General features: G+C 37.7%; 1 protein-coding gene across 1 annotated transcript; it reads left to right on the top strand.

Moving 5' to 3' along the window:
• The first annotated feature begins 1660 nt into the window (after positions 1–1660).
• Positions 1661–20834, top strand: ext2 (exostosin glycosyltransferase 2). The gene is made up of 15 exons (XM_044100153.1): positions 1661–1807; positions 2186–2528; positions 2614–2837; positions 3171–3260; positions 3763–3879; positions 4098–4293; positions 5125–5264; positions 5366–5459; positions 10139–10270; positions 14643–14832; positions 16442–16608; positions 17247–17390; positions 18566–18694; positions 19270–19352; positions 19516–20834. Exons 2-15 carry the CDS (start codon positions 2214–2216, stop codon positions 19652–19654), a joined length of 2160 nt encoding a protein of 719 aa, XP_043956088.1. The 5' UTR covers positions 1661–1807; positions 2186–2213; the 3' UTR covers positions 19655–20834.
• The last annotated feature ends 1749 nt before the right edge of the window (positions 20835–22583 follow it).

Here is a 22583-nt window from a genome sequence, read left to right as displayed (position 1 = left end):
CCTGAGTAAATGCAAAGCAGTTTTTAGATTATTATTTCATTTATTAAGGGGTGGGGGGAGGGAAATTGTCCAAGTTAACCTGGTCGTGTCTGAAAATACACTTTCTCTCTTGATAAGTGATGCATTAACAATTAACCAAATTGTCTGGTCCAGTTTCAGAAGCCAGACCTTGGTCTAATCTAGAGAAATAGGGAACAGATAAAAAATCTAAGTTACTGACATCTGTCACCAACAAATTATGAAGGGATTTCTAAGGCTTTGTGACTCCAATTAACCACAGAGAGCCAATATTTGCAAATGGGGAAAAAAAGCAGTGGTGAACTTTCTCAGGAGTGGCTGACCTACCAACATTATAAAAGGAAATACACTGTCGTAGTACAAACAAGAACAGTATGTACAAATGACTTTACCAAAATAGCAAACACAGGTTATATGTGAAGCTAGAAAATCTGACAAAAATGACATGTTTTTCTAATTTAAAAATAGAAAAGCTTGATGATCCTTAAGACTTATTTTATGGACTGTAAAATATGTTTGTCCAAACACATCTGGACAGACATATTTTATATGTTTGACACAAACATGATTGTGATGATCTGTGGCAGCTTTGCTGCTTCAGAGCTGAGAGGACTTACTAAAGTCAATGTATCCATTATTTCTGCTCTCTACCTGGAAACTGAGATCAAGAGGAAGAATGTTTGTGATCCTTAGCTCAACTGCATTTGGGCTTTGCATCAGGACAATGACTCAAAGCACGCTCAAAAACATTCTGCTCTCAATGTTGCATAAATCAAGGCTACTAAATGTCTGGACATTCAATTCATTCTAAATAATAATAATAATAATAATTAAAAAAAAATAGATTTAAAGGTTTGTCAGGTTTTCATAAGGTGCCATAATTTCCATTATGAAAGAAATTGCAATTTTATTAATTCTGCATTTACAGTTGCTCAGATTATGTTTGTCAGATTTGTTTGACCTAAAATATTGAAGTAGGGAGCTGAGGGTAAAAAGTTTATCACCAGTGTCCAAATGAATGTTTAATTATAAATTTATGTGACAGTTTTGCAGTAGTTTGATTGAGACGGCACGATATACTTCAGTTGCAAATGGGCATTGCAGGCCATTGTCATTAGATATAAAATGATCATATTTTTAAATTTCAATTACGTCTAAGGTAAGTTTCCAGCAAAGAAATACTGCAAAGACCCCACAAAAACAGTTTTATTATAAGAAAAATAAATTGATTAAACTAGCATTTACTAATCATTTCTGGGCTCTTCCTTGTTGCATAGTCTTGTAATGCAGTGTATCTAAATTGTGTCTGCTGGTAAGCTACTGGAAAGTAGCAGCTTTTCAGAACCAATGCAGATGTTGTAATCCTTAACTTTTGTAATATTTAAATAATGAATATGAATGTGCAGTTATGTGACTAAAAATAATTTAATCCATAAAATATTAAAACTAATTAAATCAGTTTAATGTTTAATTAGTTTAACATTTCGCATTCAACCTTTGATAATATTGGGTATTATTCACAGTTATATTATTTAATGTGTGCATATATTTTCATCATTTTAGGTTTTAATATCAGTTAAGTACATTTGTCTGCTTACCGACCAGAGGGAGGTGCTCTCCTTAACTTTTGAGTTATCGGAAGCAAAGAAGAAGAACTTCCCTCAAATCCCGGAAAGGCTAAAGTTAGCTTGCAGCTAGGTTAGCATTAACACCTTTTTTGTTATTGTACCTTGTACTCTCACTGCGGCGATGGATGAGGACTGAATAGACTCTTCTTTTCACCGTCCTGGTATGTGAATAGCTTTCATATCGAAGGATAAAACAATTATTAATTTCCTTTCATTCCCCCCCCCATATTTGTTGTTGACCTAAACAGCTGATTTAGCAGACCGCTAGCTGCTGTTAGCCAAAATAGTGTTCTAAAATGTCAGCGTCAAAATTTATCATTGGTTCTAAGTCACTTTATTGAGTTATTAATTATGTAATTACTCTAAACAACTGCTAATTTGTTGGCATCTTGCTGAACGTGTCTTCTGGTGTTTGCATATTGAGCAAAGGTATGCAGTTGATCCAGTATTAGCAACAGATCCATACCGCTTCTATCGGAACAGATTGTTTATTATGCTGTCAAAACATTAAGTTTCTAAGCAGAAGTTCCTTATTACAGCTGCTGGTCTGACGGAGGGGCATCAGTCATGTATGCCTCGGGGAAGTACAGCTCTCGGGGCCCTGCTCTAATCCCGCGAATGAAAACCAAGCATCGCATCTACTACATCGCCCTCTTCTCCGTTGTGCTGCTCGGACTGATTGCCACGGGGATGTTCCAGTTTTGGCCTCATTCTATTGAGTCCTCAGCCGAATGGACACTTGAAAAGGGGAGCGTGCATGACGCTCCTCTTATCCGACTACCTGCATCCAGCCCCATACCTGAGAGGGGGGACCTAAGCTGTCGGATGCATACCTGTTTTGATGTATATAGATGTGGCTACAATCCAAAGAACAAAATCAAGGTAGCTGAAATTGTCAGATCTTTTAGATTCAGTATTTATTTTGTGTTCAGTTTTGATTCAAAACTGATTTAAATGTTGTTTGCAGGTCTACATCTATGCTCTTCAGAGGTTTGTGGATGAATTTGGAGTTCCCATCAGCAGCACTGGACTGTCACGAGAATACAACGATCTGCTCAGTGCAATCTCAGACAGTGACTTTTACACGGATGATGTTACCAGAGCCTGTCTGTTCATTCCATCTATTGATGTGCTCAATCAGAACTCCCTTCGTATCAGAGAGACTGCACAGGCCCTGGCAATGCTACCCAGGTTAACAATTACAGCACACTCAGCTATTTATTAGTGTTAGTCCTTTGTGGGACCAATATTTTTCTCTATATGTAGAGACAGAAAATATATTTTTAAAAGATTGTCAGAAGTACATTATGTATTAAAATATTTTTACAATGTTTTTGTTGCTTTTTGTCCAGGTCTTGTCATCCAAAATTGGCAGCAACATCAATAACTTCAACTCTTATTAAATTGATAATTACTCAAGAACTTAAAGCCACACTTCACAGTATTTGTTTGTGTTTTGTTTTTAATTTATATAGGTTAAGCATTTTTATTCTCCCTGAACTCATCTTATTTCTATTTTGGTAGATGGGACAAAGGGATGAATCATTTGCTTTTCAACATGTTACCTGGAGGTCCCCCTGACTACAACACAGCTCTGGATGTCCCTCGAGACAGGTAGTTAAAGTACATTTTGAAATGCCTATAAGGATACTTCAATCAAAATCTTTTATTTTTCAGCCAATATTTCATGGAAAAACTTGTCAGAATATATCTTGTCGGCTAAAATAACTGTTTTGGGGTGAAGTTATTAGCATTATGAACTTTATATTCGACTGCATTTAGTTAGGAGAAATTTCAAACTTTACCCAGCTTCAATCCTTTGGCTTCTATCCCTGTCAGAACCATATTATTCACTTTCCCCTTATAATACACTTTACCTTGGTACTGTTCTTATCAGCTGTTGCAAAATCACTTAAATCAGATAAAGTCATTAAGCTCGAGTTTAATTTTAAATAGTTCTTTCCCCTCAGAAAAGTTGTCCCGTTGCAAATGTTTTGACATAAAAAAGAAGAAGGTGAGCTAGTTTTCTATTTCTGTTTTTCTCTGTTTCTGCCGGAGAACCTTTTTTTTTCGGGGGAGGGTGAAACTGATTTATTGTCCTAATTAATTGTTTCAGAGCCCTTTTGGCAGGAGGTGGTTTCTCCACATGGACCTATAGGCAAGGTTATGATGTCAGCATCCCGGTTTACAGTCCTCTTTCTGCAGATGTAGTGCTGCCTGAACGACAGCCTGGGTGAGCAGATGTCAAATACCAACTTCTCTGGTGTTAAATCCTAACTAAATAACGCCTCTACAAACAAGGTTTTGTGGTTAGCTTCCATGTCATGTCACTGTGGTTTGGTTTTACATTTCCTTTAGACAGATTTGATTTAAATAATTATTTAGGATAACCAGCTGACTAAATGTCAGCCGAACATTAACATCTTCTGCATTTCTGGTCTCTTTACTCAGGCCGAGGCGCTACTTCATTCTGTCCTCTCAGACAGCGATTCACAGAGAGTATCGTGCTGAACTGGAGCGTTTGAAGGAAGAAAACGGAGAAGCGCTGCTCCTGCTTGACAAATGTAGCAACCTTTCTCAGGGAGCTGCCTCCGCACGGAAGCGGTGTTACAAAGGGCAAGTGTATGACTACCCACAGATCCTGCAGGTGGGAGACACAATCCTTTTCCTCTTTGAGTTTTTAACAAATGATTCTTTTGAAAGACTTTGTTGCAATGCACCTTATTATTAAGATATTTGGGGTTAAACTTTAACTTCACATTGACTGGAATTTTTTTATTAGTATTTATTAGTATTTTACATTAATTATGCTAAATCATATTTCCTGGCATGATTGCAACAAAAGTACACATGTTGTGAGTTCTGGGTTCTAGCATATCAATAATGATGTGTCCCTTTTTCCAAGCTGTGAAAAACTGAGCAGTCTATAACCCAAAAACTCTATACATGGAAATACAATTAAAACAAAAAGAATGGGGGCATCGTTTTACTTTTCCCACGACTATTTATCAAACAGTATCCAATAAATTGCTAGTTTATTTTACACTATGCTTTATTACTGAAACAACTCAAAGCTGCACTCACCGTACTATAGAATCATGTAAAATTACCAGTCGTGTGGCTCAGCTAAGGTGAGCTTTGTAGTTTTTGTTTTTTTAACCAGTCAGATACTAGAGCTGCATGCATAACATTCTCAAACAGGCAATTTATTTCCCTTTAGTGAAATTAATTCATCTAATCCACTTTGTTCTTTAAAACGTATTGGACTTTGGAAAGTGCATGGTTGAAAGATGAATCCCAGTTTATTAGAAATAATGCATTTTACTTCCGTATCTTTTTGGCCAAAATAGACCAGATTAAAAATTTGGTAACAGACTGTGAGCACTACCATTGAAATGTAAAAACTTGTCTGTAGAACCAGCTCTGGCTCTTTGTCAAGACATAAACGCCTTCTCTCACATTTGGTTTGTCTCCACAGGAGTCGTCTTTCTGTGTGGTTTTGCGAGGGGCACGTTTGGGTCAAGCTGCCCTCAGTGACGTGCTGCAGGCTGGCTGTGTCCCTGTCGTCCTGGCCGACTCCTACATTCTTCCATTCTCTGAAGTGCTTGACTGGAAGAGGTCCGCATGAATCTTAATGTGTTTAGGGGGTTTGAGGGATGAACAGGTGTAGTGTTTACATATTTATAATTTCACCTTTTTATTTTGTCCTTCCTGCGCAGAGCCTCTGTGGTTATTCCAGAAGAAAAATTGTCAGAGATGTACACCATCCTAAAGAGCATTCCTCATAGACAGGTCGAGGAAATGCAGAGACAGGTAAAATCCACTTTGTAGAGTAATTAAAACAACTCGCATTTAGTGTTTTTTTTTTAAAGTGTTATAAATTTAATTGACTAAGTAGAAATGGGTGTTGTCACTACATTGGGAAGTTAATAATCATGTTAATAGAGGTGCCTGTGTTTTAACAATTCAAGCTTCTTCACAAGTTCTACTTCTGGAAGCCAAAACAAATTTTATGAGACTCACAAAAGACAGGATTTTGGATTCAATCTTCTCTTTTTATAAGTTCGAATATCCTCTCTTACTCACTCTGGATTTTAAAAGGCTCATAGAAGATTTAACAGTTTATTTTAGCCCGAGTGAGAATCAGGGACTGAGACTCGCTCTCTTTTCATTTGATATCTGCCCTAAGCCACAATAAACAGCGCTGAAAGCGGCAGTGAGAGTAGTGCACTACTTCAGCTGCTCCTCATTGTCTTGTATCAACTCTTGTCCATTTACCAATTATACTGGCCAAACAGACATTTTAGGCCAGAAACTCAGAGATGGGCTTGGATTACACCATAATATCTCAAACACATGGCTTGCTCTTAAGGTTGAAGTATTTGCTGGGGGTAAACTGCTGTGGATAACTCACAGCTATGTCAACCACTAAAACAAGCAGTAATGCACCAGCGTGTCTTCACATTATAGAAAAACACTGTTTAAGCAAATTTATCTTTTAAATTTTTCCTAACTGATCAAAGTGAATGGCTTTGTTAATCAAAATCTTTAAAAATAGTCAAAATAACTTGTGTAGAATTTGTTTAAAACACTTATAGTATGGGTTTTTGTATTCGAAAAGATTGGCTCACTACACTAATGTCTGAGATTTTTTTTAAATGGCACATTCTTCCGATTTTTCATTTAACCTATTAAGCGTTTTTGTACATTATTAGAAATACATAAAAAAAATGCAAATAAGCAATTCGGGTTAATTTTTAAATAAGATATATATTTTTTCTTTTGCTAAAATCCAATAATTTAGCATTACGTTAGTGTGTGCTTGATCATCTGCAGATAACCAAAATGGTTCGAATATCAATATGTGAAAATCAATAAATACAGTGTAGGTGTAATCTGCTGATTATTTTTGGATTAACTTATTAATAATAAAAAAGTGTATATGTTTTGTATAGTCTTGGCTTAATTACCTCAAAATGTATTTTTTTAGGCTGTATTCTGCAGCTAACAGTTAATCTATTATTAAATTAGTTGAACAATTATTTCACCAATCGATTCATCATGATTAATTGTTTCAGAAATAAGCCCATTGATAGCCTTTTTAAAACATGGCAAAGCCAGTTTTGACTAAATCTGCTCAGTTTGGGACTGGTCAAGGTTTTGATTAAGTGTGACTTAAACTCCTGCAGCTGCTCTTAAAGGTTATGAACATAATTACAGTCACATTGGCCAAACTTTTAACTTGGTAGAAAACATTATGAAAATCAAACACTTAAGCTCCGAGCGGCTAGGTAAAAAGATTTTAAATGTAGAAGAACTAATGTAGTTCATGAGTTTTGCCAGCAGAGGGCTAAAGAGTCCATGTTTTTGGTGGCTGTTTGAACATGCAGTAAGATTAAAAATGAATAAGCTAAAATGTTAATAGGACATGTAATTTAAAATATTTTTCTTGTTAATTTTCTCTTTCTAAGATTTTGTTTGGTTTATTTTTAAATTTTTTGATAGACCATAATTTTTGCATTTTGTTCAAATATTTAATATACATACATTTTGAGATGATGTAACTCATTTAGATAATTTATTTGGAAGACAAAAATATATGTCCATTCTGAACAATTTAGATAGTGCTCAAGTAAAGCCATCATCCCAGATTATTATTTGAGCCATAGACACAAAAGAGTACAGTACTTATTATCCCAGATAATTTACTAGATTATCCCAGCTAAACTCTTTCTGGTGATAAATAAAAGCATCGCCGTAGTGAAGATAGACAGGAATTACAGACTGTGCCTAGGATACTTTGTATTTGCTTTTTCAATCTTCTGGGCACATTTCCTTTTTCAATCTTTAGTTGTGTCCTGTCACGGCTTTCTTCCCCCTCTGGTCATTAACATCACCGACTTCCTTTAAAATGCATCAAAAATAAAGTATCAAACTAGTTGCACTTTAGTCACTTAACTTCACTGTTGACTTTAATTTGGATCTTTGAAAACTAGACCCACTACATGACTGTCTTTTCTCATGAACACAAATTTAGATATTATCAAAACTTGTTTCTCAAATTACGTATGAGATCTGAAGCAAGCCAAGCATTTTTCTTCCCTTGATTCTTCCTCTCCCTGCCGAAAATTCAATAATTACAGAAACGATGGGCTCTAATGTGACATACCAATTCCTACTTTAATTGTAATCCTGGGAGACCTCAGAGTTGTTAATTTTAGCCATCAAGATTGATTCTTTTTTGATAAATTACGAGTACCGGGTAGATGTGTTTGTGCAAATTGATCCTTTTTTTTTGTCGTGAATGCAAATGATCATTTGTAAGGAAGTTTAAAATTATGTACATTGCAGTACTCTGGTAGTTTGTTTACTTTAGACAATGTAGATAAAATCTACATTTAATCTGCATATAATGCAGTATTGTTACAACTAGAGAACACAGTTGAAGGTAAATTGCTAATATATCTGCTGAAAAAATCAAATTCCAAGAAGAAGCTCAAAGATTTGTTTGAACTGGAAGTTTTGGTCAGACTCTGCTGACAGTTTGCCAGCTGCTACTCGCAAGCATGAGGCGTAAATATCTGTCAGGCATTTTGACAATGACATTCTGCAGTTTCTCTATGTATGTTGCCGTATATTTTCTATTTTATCTTGAACAGTTGCTATATTTAAAGATCACAGGCATCAAAAATGAGAGCAGTTAAACCTCCTTAACCCCTTTAACTGTCTGGATGACACCGGTGTCCTTTTAGACCTGGTCACTTACATGTAAGTATTTGGGTTTGACGGTTAAGGGTTTTGAACTTGAATAACCCGTTGCCCATTGACATTTTTTTTTTCAATTCATCAGGTAATTGGTCGACCTTTTGTATATTATTTGCCAAAAGTTTAATTTTTTTTTTTTTTTTAGTGTGTCTAGTTGGATTTTCTTTTATATTTGTTCTTGGTGCATTTCTATACATTTTATTTTGGGTGGAAAAAATGCATTTCATTCAATTATAGGTTAAAAGCAGTCATAGGAAGATTAGGTGATGGTGTTTATCCACTGCTACCATGATGTCTGTCCTTCTTTGCTAATAAAAATTCCTGCTGACACTGGGAAAGGGGGCGGAGCATTGCGATGGGGGCCCCGGAGCCAGTACGGTTTTCTTTCTACCTCCTCCCGGTCGGAAAAGGAACTTTCATCACGGGTTGATTTATAGGCCCCTGAGATTAAAAAGTCTTTCTAGATACACTTCAGCCCGTGCTGTAAAACTCAGCTCTGTTTTAGTGCTTTTGTGCAGCTCGTTCCTTGCACAGAACTTTGTGATTTAGGTCCTGTTCGAATGTTTACAAAGGGGAGACTCATTAGCTAAAGACATGTGCATGGATTGCATTAGGAGGAAGAAATATTATTATTCTCTAGCTGTCTGCCGTCTGTGCGATGATGAAATATTTATTTTCTAACCTAATCCCATTGTTCAATTGTGGTTCAAAGCTTTATAAACTTCCCTTGTGTGTGTGTGTTGTTGTTTTTTTTCCCCCCACCTCGAATCTGACCCCCAGAGTTTATATAAAGCTTAAATAAATGCTCGTTAGCACACCGCTCCAGCTCTCAAATATCATTCCAGAGGCCGTCAGCTTGGCTGCAGCGAAATGTGTATTGAATTGGGAGTGAGGAACCCAGCACCCTATGTGATAACATTAAGACATTGGTTAAGAGTTCACTCATCAGAAAGACCGTTATCCAAACGGTGATCTGCTGAAAGAAAACAGAGACAGACGAGAGAGATTTCATAGAGCTTCAAAAGAGCTGTTGAAGGACGAGAGGCTGCAGAGGGGTGTCAAATATTCTGCAGACATGTGGTGCAGGAGGAATCTCCAAATTTTGCAGTAATGACATCACACTGGTGCTATCTTCTGCAGGAACTGTACCAAATGGTGAGATGACAGAATGAAAACATTATATTTAACAAATAATAGAAGCACGCCCACGTGTGAAATAAATGTTGCAATACTTGGGCATGTTTTGCCTTATATTAACGTTGATATTTTATGTTATGACCCTTTTTTTTGTTTTAAAAAAAATAAAGTTCTGCCTCAAGATATAGCAGATAATATAGTTGTATATTCATAAAATCCTATTTTGAAAAATGTGATTGTAGCTGCCAGGAATGTTTTGGGTGTTTCTTCCTTTTTTGAGGATGTTTTGATAATGCTGGAATTTGGGCAAAACCGTTCTGGAATTTGTTTGTTTAGGAGTCACCAGGTGGAGTGTGAGTAATGAGCTCATATAATTCCTAGAGTGTGTATTTTATTTTTTCTTCCATTTGCCTCTATAGAACTGTCCGCACCCACAACTGGCTGGCGAATTCTGCTCATGTTCCTGTTTCAAAAACCTCCTGCGGAGCCTTTTGTGCAGATCAATGCTAATGCTAGCACATATGTTTATTATGCTTTCTCATTTCTGTTTCTGTTGATGTATTTTCTAATTCTCTTCCTTATGTTTTTAGGCCCGTTGGTTCTGGGAGGCCTACTTCAGTTCCGTGAAAGCTATCGGCTTGACCACGCTCCAGATCATCAACGACCGCATTTACCCATATGCTGCACGTACTTATGAGCAATGGAACAATCCACCTGTTGTGGTATGTATGTGTGTGTGTGTGTGTGTGTGTGTGTGTGTGTTTGCAGCTTAGTTGTTTTCTAACCTTGAACTTGACTTTTGTCGTCTTCTGTGATCCAGATACAGTCTTGTATTCAGCTATGCTCAACCTTTCATTTCTGTTCTTAGAAGTGTTTTTTTATGGCAGACATCTGAATGACACTTCATCAAGATCGAAGCCTTTGTCAGTCGGTGCCACATGAACTTTCCCCTCTCTCCTGTGTGCTGTAAGTCACAGCCTGCAGTGAAGTGACAGTAGATGCTGTGTCTCTTTGGAAAGCACCACACATGCAGTGTGCCCCAGGGTTCGGTGCACAACCAGAGAGCTCTGAGGCAGCCAGTTTGTGTCAGCAGTTCTGCAATAGGCGGATGCCTCGTCTGTGGTGAAAAATAAGTTCCTGTACGTCTTAGTCACTGTGTTTATAGAGAGTATTCTGGAAGAATGGTTTTGGTGTGTGTGTTCAGCTTTGCTTTGGTTGTGGCAGCAGACATGTTGGCTGGTGGACCATCTCTCAGGAGTTGTTAATCAGCCTGGTTTAATCTGGAGACTCCTCCAAGCTGTCTGTGGGATAGAGGAGTGTGCAAGTCAGCATGTTTGTGGATACATAAAGTAATGTCCTTGAATTAGTTAAATGTTTGCAATTACTATAATAGAAGTGACATAGATTCAGTCAGTGCTTTGATTTTTAGAGGACATCTGTGGGGGGAACTAGTGGTGTTTTTTTTTTTTTAGGTTACACGACTGCAGACCAGCAGGTAGTTTGTATTCAGCAGCTACACTTGACTTTTCCTATTTACATGTTCTGTCAGAGCACGCTGGCCTCTAGTCCAATCTGTCTGAGTCGTCCCGTGGCCACAAAGTTTTTCCAGAGACAGAGGAGGTTAATTAGACCGACGTACAGACCTTTGGCCATTCCTCCCCAAGATGGGAGATGAAGTGTTTTCTTGATGGATTCGGTGAATGGACGGTGAGAAGAACTTGCATACAGCACTATATAAATCAGGCAGACGTTTTTCCGCCTCTCCTCCTCAAGTCTTTCTGTTGGTAATTAAAAGCACATTGCCCAGGACTGGTGGTGCTTTTGGAGTGTGGAATTTTGAAAATATGAGACAAGCCGCCGTTTGTTTGCGACTTTCTCAGATCAGGGGAAAGATATGCAAAATGAAAAAATTACCTTAATGTCTAAGATTTGCTTTTTATTTGCCAGGGCCAGTGATTTGATCTCTATCTTGAAGGTGTTCACATTTTAAAGACTGTTTACTGTTAAATGCATTATGTGTAAAAAGTGGAAATGCAAAAAAAAAAAAAAGGTCAGTCAGAGATCTGCATTTTTTCCTTGATTTGCCATAAATAGTGATCAGCTGATCAATTTCTTCAAAGCTAAGAGCGCCCCCTGTTTGCAGTCTAAAAATGATTCGACCATGGTAGGCTTACATTCCTTCATGCATAAACAAGGATAATATTGTAATTTGTTCCTTTTATGTGTGATTCAAAATTAGTACCTCAATCCAAGAACATTTGGTTGTTTATTCTCTTGTATGTTACTGTCCTTAAAATATAATTGCGATAGGTTTAAATCAAGCAAAATATTTAATTAACTTTACGCTTGCTGAAAATCCACTTTATAAAAAAAAAACATATAAGCTTTTTAAGTTTAATATTTTCAGGCAAACATAATTTTCAGGTTTAGTCACACTCCATTCTATCTTGTTTCAAATTTCTTTACCTTTGAAGGTTTCTAGGATGAGAGAAGAACCACTTCAGCAGTTTAAGCAAATCAAAATCCTCTTCTGAGGCACTTTTAAAGTGTTAAAAAAAACATACCACGGACTCCTTGGTGACTTATTGAGCTGTGGTTTTCTTTTCATCTAATTTATTCTGTTTGACAAATGACTTAAGTGCTCTCAGCCTGTCCTACTCTACTTTTATGCATCTGTATATGTGTGCTTTAATTATTCCTCCCGTCTTTTTGTATGACAATGTGACAACGACCACAGGAAAGTTTCCACTTGCCAATAAAGTGGATTTTTATTAGTGGCAAAGTGACTTATGTTGTGTAAAAGTGAGCGACTCCGTCTGTGTTGACAGACTTGTGTTAATGTTGCGAAAGGAGCCACATAATCACTCTATGGCCAAGTGGGACCAGAGATGAAACAGGGCTCATTTGAACTTCAAGACACCCACAGTGTTTTTTTGTTTTTTTTGTGTGTTTTTATTTATTTATTTTTTTTTATAGTTTTGCTAAAAGATTGTCACAAAATGGTGAAAATATTCTTAAATCTTTTTTGCAGGGTCTAGAAGTAGATCCTGATTTTCCTCATGTTTTCTTGCATTGTTTTGATTGATTCCTGAAAAAGAAAGGTACAAGTCTTATTTTTGTACGTCCATTTAAGAAAACAACCTCGACATGTAAAAACTTCTTCTCAGCAACTACGGTTTGACATATTGTCCAACGTAAATGGCTTTTTTCTATTGGCATCAGAAAACTCCTATTGCGTCCCTTTTTTTTTTTTTTTTTACTGTGTTATTTGATCTAACCTGGAGTCAGTGTGACTTTCAGGATTTACTGGCCAAATTTAAAGGGCAGCAATAAAGAAAAGAAAAAACGAGCTTCATACTGATGGCTGCAAGTCGCAGCCTGATAAACTCCTGCTCTTTTACTGTGTTTCTCTTACTTCCAACCATTCCCCATCTCTCTATCTCGCTCGCTCTCATTTCAACAAAGTCATGTACTTTGTTGAAATGACAATGTAAGAAAAAGGTACACATAAATAAGCGACTTGTTTTCAAGCTCCCTCCTGATTTTGCTTTGTACCCAGATGTTTTGCTCTGCCTTTTAAATTAAGCATCTTTCCTTCCGTTTCTGGTGTGAACTGGCGGCAAATATTAGTGGGTAAAAAAGAAAGAAAGAAAGAAAAAACAATAAATAACAGTGAAAAACCATAAAGCAAAGAGAAGAGAAATTTCTTACAAGCTAAAACCAGTTTCTGTTAAATAGATGTGGCTCATAGACTGAAATAAAATACTCTTTAAGTGCAATTAAAATTCTTTCATTCATCACATTAGCAGCTTCACATTATACATTGGGCCTGTGGAAAAGCCTGATTTACAGTAAAAAAATCTATTGATGTGAAGCTCAGCGTGCTAGAAAAGAAACAAACCCCTAACTCTCCTTAAATCCACATGGTGGCTTCCAGTTTCATGTTAGCAGGACTCACAGCTTGTATTAAGATTATTACTTGTATAAAACTGCTCTAATTAGCTGGCTAAATCCTGACGAGAGGAAACTTCATCATTTGGGTCAATTACTTTTAGCATTTGTTTGAAACCACTATTTTGACAATGGAGTACGTTAGCATGTCTACTACCATGAAGACTCCTGTGGTGTTGGCTGTGACTGAATAGTTTGGCACTTGATATTTTTTGTTTCTTTGTTTAAGGTGAATAATTAGCTTTGCTTAGATCCAGCTACGCACCTTATTTCTGAAAAATAGATTGTTTGGAGCTGGGGGCTTTTGCACGTTAGCCAAATGACAATTTTAGCCATGGTTAATCCATTCGTTGCCATTTTCATCTAGACCAGCTTACATTTTTATACCCATAAACGTGCAGTTTATTCCCACATATTTATCAGTTCAATTTCTCCTGTAAGTTTAGTACTTGGACGTCAGTAGTTCTCCAGATAAATGATTTTAAAAATCCAGGGTTTCCCCTCTTATTGGCCTTTTTTTCTTCTTTTAAAAAAAAAAAATGTTTCTATATAATGCAGGGCTTGATAGAAAATCTTTAAAAAATAAATAAAATTGTAGTTCTGATCCCTTTTGTTGACCAGCTGACTCTTACGACATATTCAAATAACGACTCCCAGTCAAGCCAACACCTACAAGGGATTTCCTGCTGGTGGATATTTATTAGTGTCACCTAACCACATTTCCCAGCTATAAATGGGAGCAGACTGTTGAGAACGGCTTTAAATCATCGCAGGGTGGAGTGGGCACAATGTTTTTGGTGACAGATAAAAAATAAAAATAAAAAATAAGAAGTCCCATAGCAAGTGACTCCTTTTCTATCTGGAATGCTGGATTGTTTGAGTTGATGAATAGTGACCAGTGTTCCCTATGCTCTTTTATTACGTTTATGTGAAACCTAAAAAGGCCCTATAGCCACATTTTTCTGATTAAAATATGTACGCTGTCATACCCCTAGAGTTCACAGTGACGTTAATTACAAGTATAAATAATCTGATTAGAACAAAAAACAAACATTAGGGAAGAAAGTGCCTCTTAATGACAGTAAAAACAGTGGTTGAACAGAAAAGGAGCTCGTGTCTTTCTTTGTTTCCTTTCTTGTGCAGAAGTGGTCCAGTGTAAACAGCCCACTTTTCCTTCCACTTATCCCACCAAGAGCTCCGGGGTTCACAGCAGTCGTGCTGACCTACGATCGCATCGAGAGTCTTTTCCGGGTCATCACGGAGATTTCCAAGGTGCCGAGTTTGGCTAAATTGTTGATCGTTTGGAATAATCAGAACAAGAGTCCTCCTGAAGGTGAGTGCATTGGATTGCTTATCAAACCACTCGGGCTGGTGGGTATTTGTTGAAGTATGGTTATGTGATAATGGCTTCTTTACCTTTTGGACAGAGATCTCGTCTCAAAGTGAGTTTGTTAGAGGTTCAATAAAAGCAACTTAAACACCTGTTGGATATAAAACATAGAAAAGATCTAGACAAAAAAAAAAGAGTAGCTCCTCAAAACGTCATATCCTGCGCAACGTTTAGTCTGTCCCATTAATGTTTTTATTGTTGTGAACTTTACAAGTTGTTGTTTATCTCACTGCATGCTCTGATATTTTGCCAAAAATTAAAGCTAAAGTTCAGCCGAATGCCCCAAAAAGCAGAATATTACCTCTTATTACATTCAGACAGACTTAATAAACCACAAATGAAATCTGTCCTGCTGTACAGAAAGTGCGTCAGTACAAAGACAACTTTGAAGTGTTCCCTTGTGGCTGAGTTGCCTTTTTTTATTGGAGGCATTACCGGCGCCTGGCTGGAACTTTGTGTCCTTTCAGAATTAAAACGAGGCCGTTGACAGGTCACACCCATGGGGCACAAACTTCTTCATTGTTTACAACAAGCCCTGATCTGATGTGTTTACAAGTTCCCGTTTTGTTACCCCCCCATGCCCCCCTTTTTCTTAAGATCATATTTTTACACATATTTAAACGAGATTCTTCTTGTCAACTTGTCTCTACTTGTTTCTGTGTCCTTTACATCTGCGCAGCTGCTGAGATTAACTTGCATGGCTGCAGTAATTGCAGAAGACACACATGAAAATCAAAACCAAATCCACAGAACATGCAGTTCTGGTTTGTTGGCGTTTTAAAACACGGGTTTTTCAGCTGAAATGTTTAAAAATCACATGATAGCCCACAATTCCCTCAGTCTTCCTGTCTCATTCCAGCCTTGGAAATGAAAGAAGGACTCACAGCAACAAGGGGAGAAGTGAAAGGAGAAACCTCGGGCATTTAACGTTTTAGCTCTCCTGACAATAGTTTCTGACAGCAGACCTCAGACGTGGTTAGACGGACCTGTGGCTTCTCTTATGAGCTGCCAGGCTCCAGTCACTCCATTAATGAGGGGACACATTCTGCGTGATCTGTCTGTGTGGCGGTCCGTGCCGTGGACACTGCCCAAGATCTTTGAAATTGTGCCCCAAAAAAACGCGTGGGAAAACCCCCCGCTGGTGTTCTGCCCCCGCGAGGGATTGTAGTGTGGTTAGATTTGCATATGCTTGAGGTTTGCGCAACAATGCGAGTCTAGTGAAACGAGTTGAACTTTTTGAGATCACGTCTTTCCACTGCCAGTAATCTGTCTGTGATAAACAGCACCATATTTTTACGCCCTGTTCCAGAAACTGATATTTACAGATTTATAGTTTGTAAAGTGCATACAAGCACCTGTTAGCTGTTTTTTTTTTTCTTTTTTTACACTGTAATATTTTTTAAAATAACTTTTTTTGTTAAGTGACAAGGAAATAAATATAACTACTACATCCAAGGTGCTTTGAGATAAAAACATTAAGTGTGTGCATTTAAACTACCATCTTTTTTAGCACAGGATAACGCTTCCATTTTTGTACATTTATTTATTTTAGAGTCTCTTTGGCCAAAGGTCGGCGTCCCTCTGAAAGTGGTGCGAACCAAGGAAAACAAACTGAGCAACCGCTTCTTCCCGTATGACGAGATTGAAACAGAAGCAGTGCTGGCGATTGATGATGACATCATCATGCTAACCTCTGATGAACTGCAGTTTGGCTATGAGGTTAGTAACGTACTGCTTTTCTTTTTAAACCTTCATGCATTCCCGTCATCCAATGGCAGACTTTACAGGAATTCTCTTCAAGTTGACCCCGGACTTTAAAGTCTCTCTGAAATATTACAGTCTCGTTCTCCTCTATTTGGAGATTTGACGGGTTGCTAAATGTGTTTGATGTCGAGAGAAAGATGACAGGTCTGCAGCTGATGCTTTCCATATCCACATACCTGCCCAGCTCCATTGCCTGCTGCACGTTCACCTGAATGCATTTAGATCCTATTTGATCAAATTGTGCTCAGTTTAAGGGTAATTACGTAAAATTGCAGGCAAAATTGGTGACAACTCGCCCTGCTTTTGGTAACAGGATCAGATTTTCTGCTGCTGTTGGGATATTTAGTCAGTCATAAAAGACCTTTTCTCTCTTTTAGCATGTGTTCTTCTAAGCTTTCCATCTCTAACTGCAATTGTGATTTTTGGCTCCGAGATGAAAAAGCCGACATTGACATATGGAAGATTGAGGCTAAACTGTTCATCCTGAGCTTTTAAACTCTTTTAGAGTCTGGATCATTCATGTGTTAACTGAAGTGCTTCACTTGAGCCGAACCTGTCAGACAATCTGTCTCCGATCCTGCTGTTTCCACCAGGTGTGGAGGGAGTTCCCCGACAGGCTGGTGGGCTACCCGGGCCGGCTGCACCTCTGGGACCACGAGATGGGAAAGTGGAAGTACGAGTCGGAGTGGACCAATGAGGTTTCCATGGTTCTGACCGGCGCTGCCTTTTACCACAAGGTAGCTGGTTAAAACGATCAGCTGCTTAGGCTTTAAGTGAAAACACATAGGCCTCACTCAGGTGCTTTCCACGAGAGTCACGTGCCTTTACGTTTTGAATTATGAGCTGTGATTTCTGCGATGTGAAAAACAGACAGAATTGTTAGCTTTCTTTATGAAGTGCAGAGTGTTGCAGGATTTGGAAACATTTTACATAATCTTAAAGGAAGGTCTTAAAAAAAAAAAAAAAAATTTGCTGTTACGTTTTTTCACACTTCAGGATATTTGATAGTTGCTGCATTTTGGCTGCTGCAGCTCCGTGTGATGTTAGTTCTCTTCCACACAGACACTCATAGCAGGTTAGCCAAGAGGTAAGACGTTTCCATCACAGAATCTTGACATTCAACATGAAGCTCTAAAATTTACAGCAGAACAATATCTAAAGCAACTCTTCTGACTCTGGAGAGCAATAATTCTGTATATTTTGTAAGTGGAGGAAGGCATGTTATGTTTTTTAGATTGAAGCAACCTGATGATTATCTGTTACTTTAGCAAACTCCTTCACAAGGAAATGTCTCCATGAAAAACACATAAACGTATGCAAGAATTGTTTGCTTAATGTGCAGAGTTATTGTTTTCGGCAGACACACACACACACACACACACACACACACACACACCCAATGAAGGTGAGGAGATGTTATAAGATGATTGGAGCCTCTGTCAGTCACAACAAACTCACGGTGAACCAGCCAAACACAACACAAACCACTAATGTAGATGAAGTAATGTGTGAAGTATGATATTTATTTGCAGTTTATGTTGGGACACTTTTAATAAGCAATAATAAGAGGAGTTTCTTTACAATGTGAACCACTTTGGAGAGATACATTTTACAAAAGTACGCTGCTTATTTATTTTCCAATTGAAAGCTGGTTTTGCTTTTATTATTCTTTGTAAAACCAGTGAAAATGTTGTTGATTTTTTACCTTTTTTTTTTTTTCAGAAATTGACATTTTCATTATAAATTGTTGAAATTTTATTCCTCCGCCAACGGGTTACACACTTCAGACATAAAATAACTGTAAATCCAAGGAATGTATGTTTTTTTTTATCGCGCTTTCTGTCTTTTACTCTCTCACAAACTTTCTTCAGTAACCAAACTTGTGATTTTTTTTTTTGTGTGTGTGTTTCAGTACTTCAATTATTTGTACACGTACAAAATGCCCGGAGACATTAAGAACTGGGTGGACGCTCATATGAACTGTGAAGATATTGCAATGAACTTCCTGGTGGCAAACATCACAGGCAAAGCCCCGATAAAGGTTCGTTCTTCGCCGTGGCTGTTCTGGCTGCTTTAAGTCTGCAGAAGGAGGTTTTATCCTGAAATAGCAGAGAGGCATTTCTGGGTCTGATCAGCTCTCACCCTTCAACATCACTGCCTCTCCCCCCACCTTTTCCTCCTTACTCAGACTCCCCCCAGGTGCAGGGGCCCTGAGCTTAAGCCCGACCTTAACCTCCCTTATCTGCGTGTCACTCACTGGCACTCCCCCTTTGAGCATGTTTAGTTAAGCTCACCAGGGCTTACGCATACCCTTCTGTCAAATCCTTGGATCCACACTTCCCTCCACCTGCGCACGTGGTCCCTCCTCCCGCCGCATCTCCTAACAGGTTTCCCCAGAAGACACTTCGTCATTCCAATCGCCCCTCGCACCATCGTTCCTCCCTGCATCGCTCACTTTCCCTCTGCACACTCATGCATTCACAAGTTCAGCGTGTTCTGTTTGGTCTGAGCCAGTCCAATAAAATAAGACCTAGCTTCTGTCAGTGCATCAGACGACTAACAAATCACCAAAGTGTGCAAATATCCCTGCTTTGACTTTGCTGTGTTTCTGTGTAGGTGACCCCAAGGAAAAAGTTCAAGTGTCCTGAATGTACTGCCATTGACGGCCTGTCTCTGGATCAGACACACATGGTGGAGAGGTACGGTCGTTTTAGAAATGTGTGGTAGCGGTTTAGATTTGAATCGTTTCTGTCTTCCATGAACAGGCCGTGGATAGAAACCTCACTGGTGGTTGTTATCGTTTGATTGAACACTTCATTTTTTAATCATTGCTTAAAAGAAAATGTATGTCTTCATCTGTAGGTCCGAGTGCATCAACAAGTTTGCTTCGGTTTTTGGAACGATGCCTCTGAAGGTGGTGGAGCACCGTGCAGATCCAGTGCTCTACAAAGACGACTTCCCAGAGAAACTCAAGAGCTTTCCGAACATCGGCAGCCTGTGACCCAGCTGCAGCAAATGTATGGACATCTCAGAGTCTCTGCGGTGCGAGAGAGTCATCGTCAGCGACGCCTTTCAAGTCAAGATGCCAGTTCGAACCACAAAACCTGCTTTCCCCGTCTCCTTTTGAGTGACTTTCGGTTACTTGTTGGAACTTTAATTTACAGTACAGAGCAATCCTGAATGCCAACCACATTGTTAGCTGGAAATATTAGATGAGAGCACGGTGTTAAACATTTTAGTGTTAGTGTTAGTGTTAAACATTTGAAGAGCCATGTAGTCATGCGTTGATCAGAAGAGTCGAGGGTCAACTTGGATCAGAGTTGTTACCGTTTTGGAGCCGAACACTTGAGCCTCCATCTGCTCTGGATTCAGCTTGCGTGTTGTATCCGCTTGTATTTCACAGCGGTGCTGTATGATATAACTTATAATGCTTTAAGAAACATTTTCTCCTATTTTTCCTATTTTATTTTCCAAAATCAGACATACACTTTATTTTCAGCTGTAAAGCAAGAAAAGAAAAGAAAAAACAACATATAAGTGATAAATGAAGCAGACATATCTATGTAGGCTTTATTCACAGTGTGATGGATTGTGATGACACACAGATGTTGAACAGTAAAGGTTTCATAATGTGTTCTGTATTACACAATCATGTCAGACCATTAGACAAAGCTGGTGTCATAAATCTAATATTTAGAGTGATCACTGCTGGTTTTGGGGGAAAATATCTGAGCTACTGAATTTTTATTATTATTTTTTTTTTTGTAAATGTACTTTTATACTGTCAGAGCAAACATTTCATCCTATGTATAATATATCTGTCAGAATATAGGTATCTATAAGATGACTTTGTGTGAATTATGCACCAAATCCTTTCAGTTATGTTTGATCACTTCATCTGCATATCAGTGATCATCTGCCTTACATTCGACCAATTATTAGTAATAATTAATGAACAGTTCTGAGATCATTTCTATGAAGTTATTTTTTCCCATTGTTGTTATGTTGATCTTTTACTGTTAGTCATTCTGTGTCAGTATGTAGAGCGTAACGCTGATTTTACAGTTTTTAAAATGTATCATCCCCTTCTGGTGTTTTTATTTTCCCTCTGTTTTCTCTATGCCATTGAATTTCATGTGACTTTGTGTATGACTTTATAATACACTACAAGTAAAGACCAAGTTGTGACTGGTGTGTTTTAATGCTGGTTTTCCACTTTTTTGAGTCTGTTCAAAGATAAAGAAGGTTGTTTTTTTTTTGTTTTTTTTCTTCATGACTACATTTAGTAGTAGTTGTGACGATCCAGAGCGTGACTCTTTGTGACCGGTGCACCGTTCCTTCCAGTCCGTCACCCACTTGTAATGTACGCTTACTAATCCACCCTGTTCAATGTCAGCAGGTCAGAAGGGCGCAGTTCGTATTTTTATCAGCTTCAATTAGCGCGAGTCTCCGAGCTGGTTGGGAGATCTCATTTCAGTGCTTGTGTCTCTTCAAATGCAACTGAAATGCAGAAGGATTTCAGGACGAGACCGAATGGATGACAACGGTTTTGGCAAACTGGAGCACATTCATGGGTTCTTAGCAGATGTAGACAAGTTATTCCTAAGCTTCGTTATTATTGAAAGCCTTTTCTGAAAGCTAAAAGTGACACATGATCTCCGAATGCTAATAGAAGAAATGCTGACTTTTTATTCTGCTTTGTACGACGTCAGTCGAGTAATATGTGTTGTATTTGGTTCACTGCGGTTGTGCAACTAGCTTTGCGTTTTTTTGGCAAACCTCTTAGGAATTATTTTTGAAAAGTCTTCATTTTATTACCTAAAATAAGAATATTAGCCTAAACTTTAAGAAGTTTTTTCAGGTATACACAGTGCACTTAAGACTTTGAAATGTGATAAATTAATAAAATTCTACATGAACTGAATGCTGAACTTGTATAAATAAGCTATATATTTAACCTTTTTGTAATATATAGTATAATGGCAAAGTAAATTCACTTTGTATTTTCCAATCTTCTTAGCCTGTTTTATGTAAATCTTCCTTTTTGAGTCAATACATTCTCGTTCACCTGTTCAACCATATATTATAACAATGAGCATTTCTATAAAAACAACCAAAATATTCTTGAGAAATGAGTCCCACTGACCTACCTGTATGTATTTCTGTCATTCTTTGTACTTTAAGTCTAAAGTATAAAGACCAACACAAACTTAAAAAAAAAAAGGTGGAATTATGTTGTGCTTAAAAAAAAAAAAAACAGGCTAAGAAGCAATTATTTCTTTTTTCTTTTTTTTTTCTTTTTTTTTCACTGCAGAAATAGTTAATGCTGTTGACATATTTTCAAGGATATACTCCGTTACGTAGGCAGGGCTTTTTATTAGCCAGGGATACATAACATCTACTTAAACTGACAATGAGATAATTTGTAATCACTGCATAAATCAGTTTGTTCTTATTTGTTTGTTACCTTTTTTTTTATTTTTATTTATTTTTTTACCTGTAATACAAGTGTTCGTCTGGCCAAAAGGGCTAGCAGAATTTGTTGTGATCCTCCAGGAGCTGCCCAGTAGATGGCAAGGAAACAGGGTGAAACACTTTACTGAACTGTACATAGGACCACACACATCCTGGATATTTAACATTTAGAATTCCAGAGTTCAGGATATTTAAATTACCCAGCTATATAAAAGAAAGCAGGTGTTGGTAAATCAGTTAAATCAGATGTTAATCAGTAGACGAACATCTTTGATATGTGGCCTTAATGTTTAACTTGCAAATAACACATGTGTGTCTAAACAAATATTTATGTTCGTTTATGAATCAGTTTGTATAAATTAGCCACAATTTCCAGTTTTCTGGTGTAAATTCCCATAATCCCCAAGGAAAGTGTCTGGGTATTTATTACCATACATTTTCTAAGCCTGTTCTAG

The sequence above is a fragment of the Gambusia affinis genome, linkage group LG02, assembly GCF_019740435.1.
Source record: "Gambusia affinis linkage group LG02, SWU_Gaff_1.0, whole genome shotgun sequence".
NCBI lineage: Eukaryota > Metazoa > Chordata > Actinopteri > Cyprinodontiformes > Poeciliidae > Gambusia > Gambusia affinis.
Note: the sequence above shows the minus strand (reverse complement) of the source record. Positions and strands in the feature narration are given on the sequence as shown.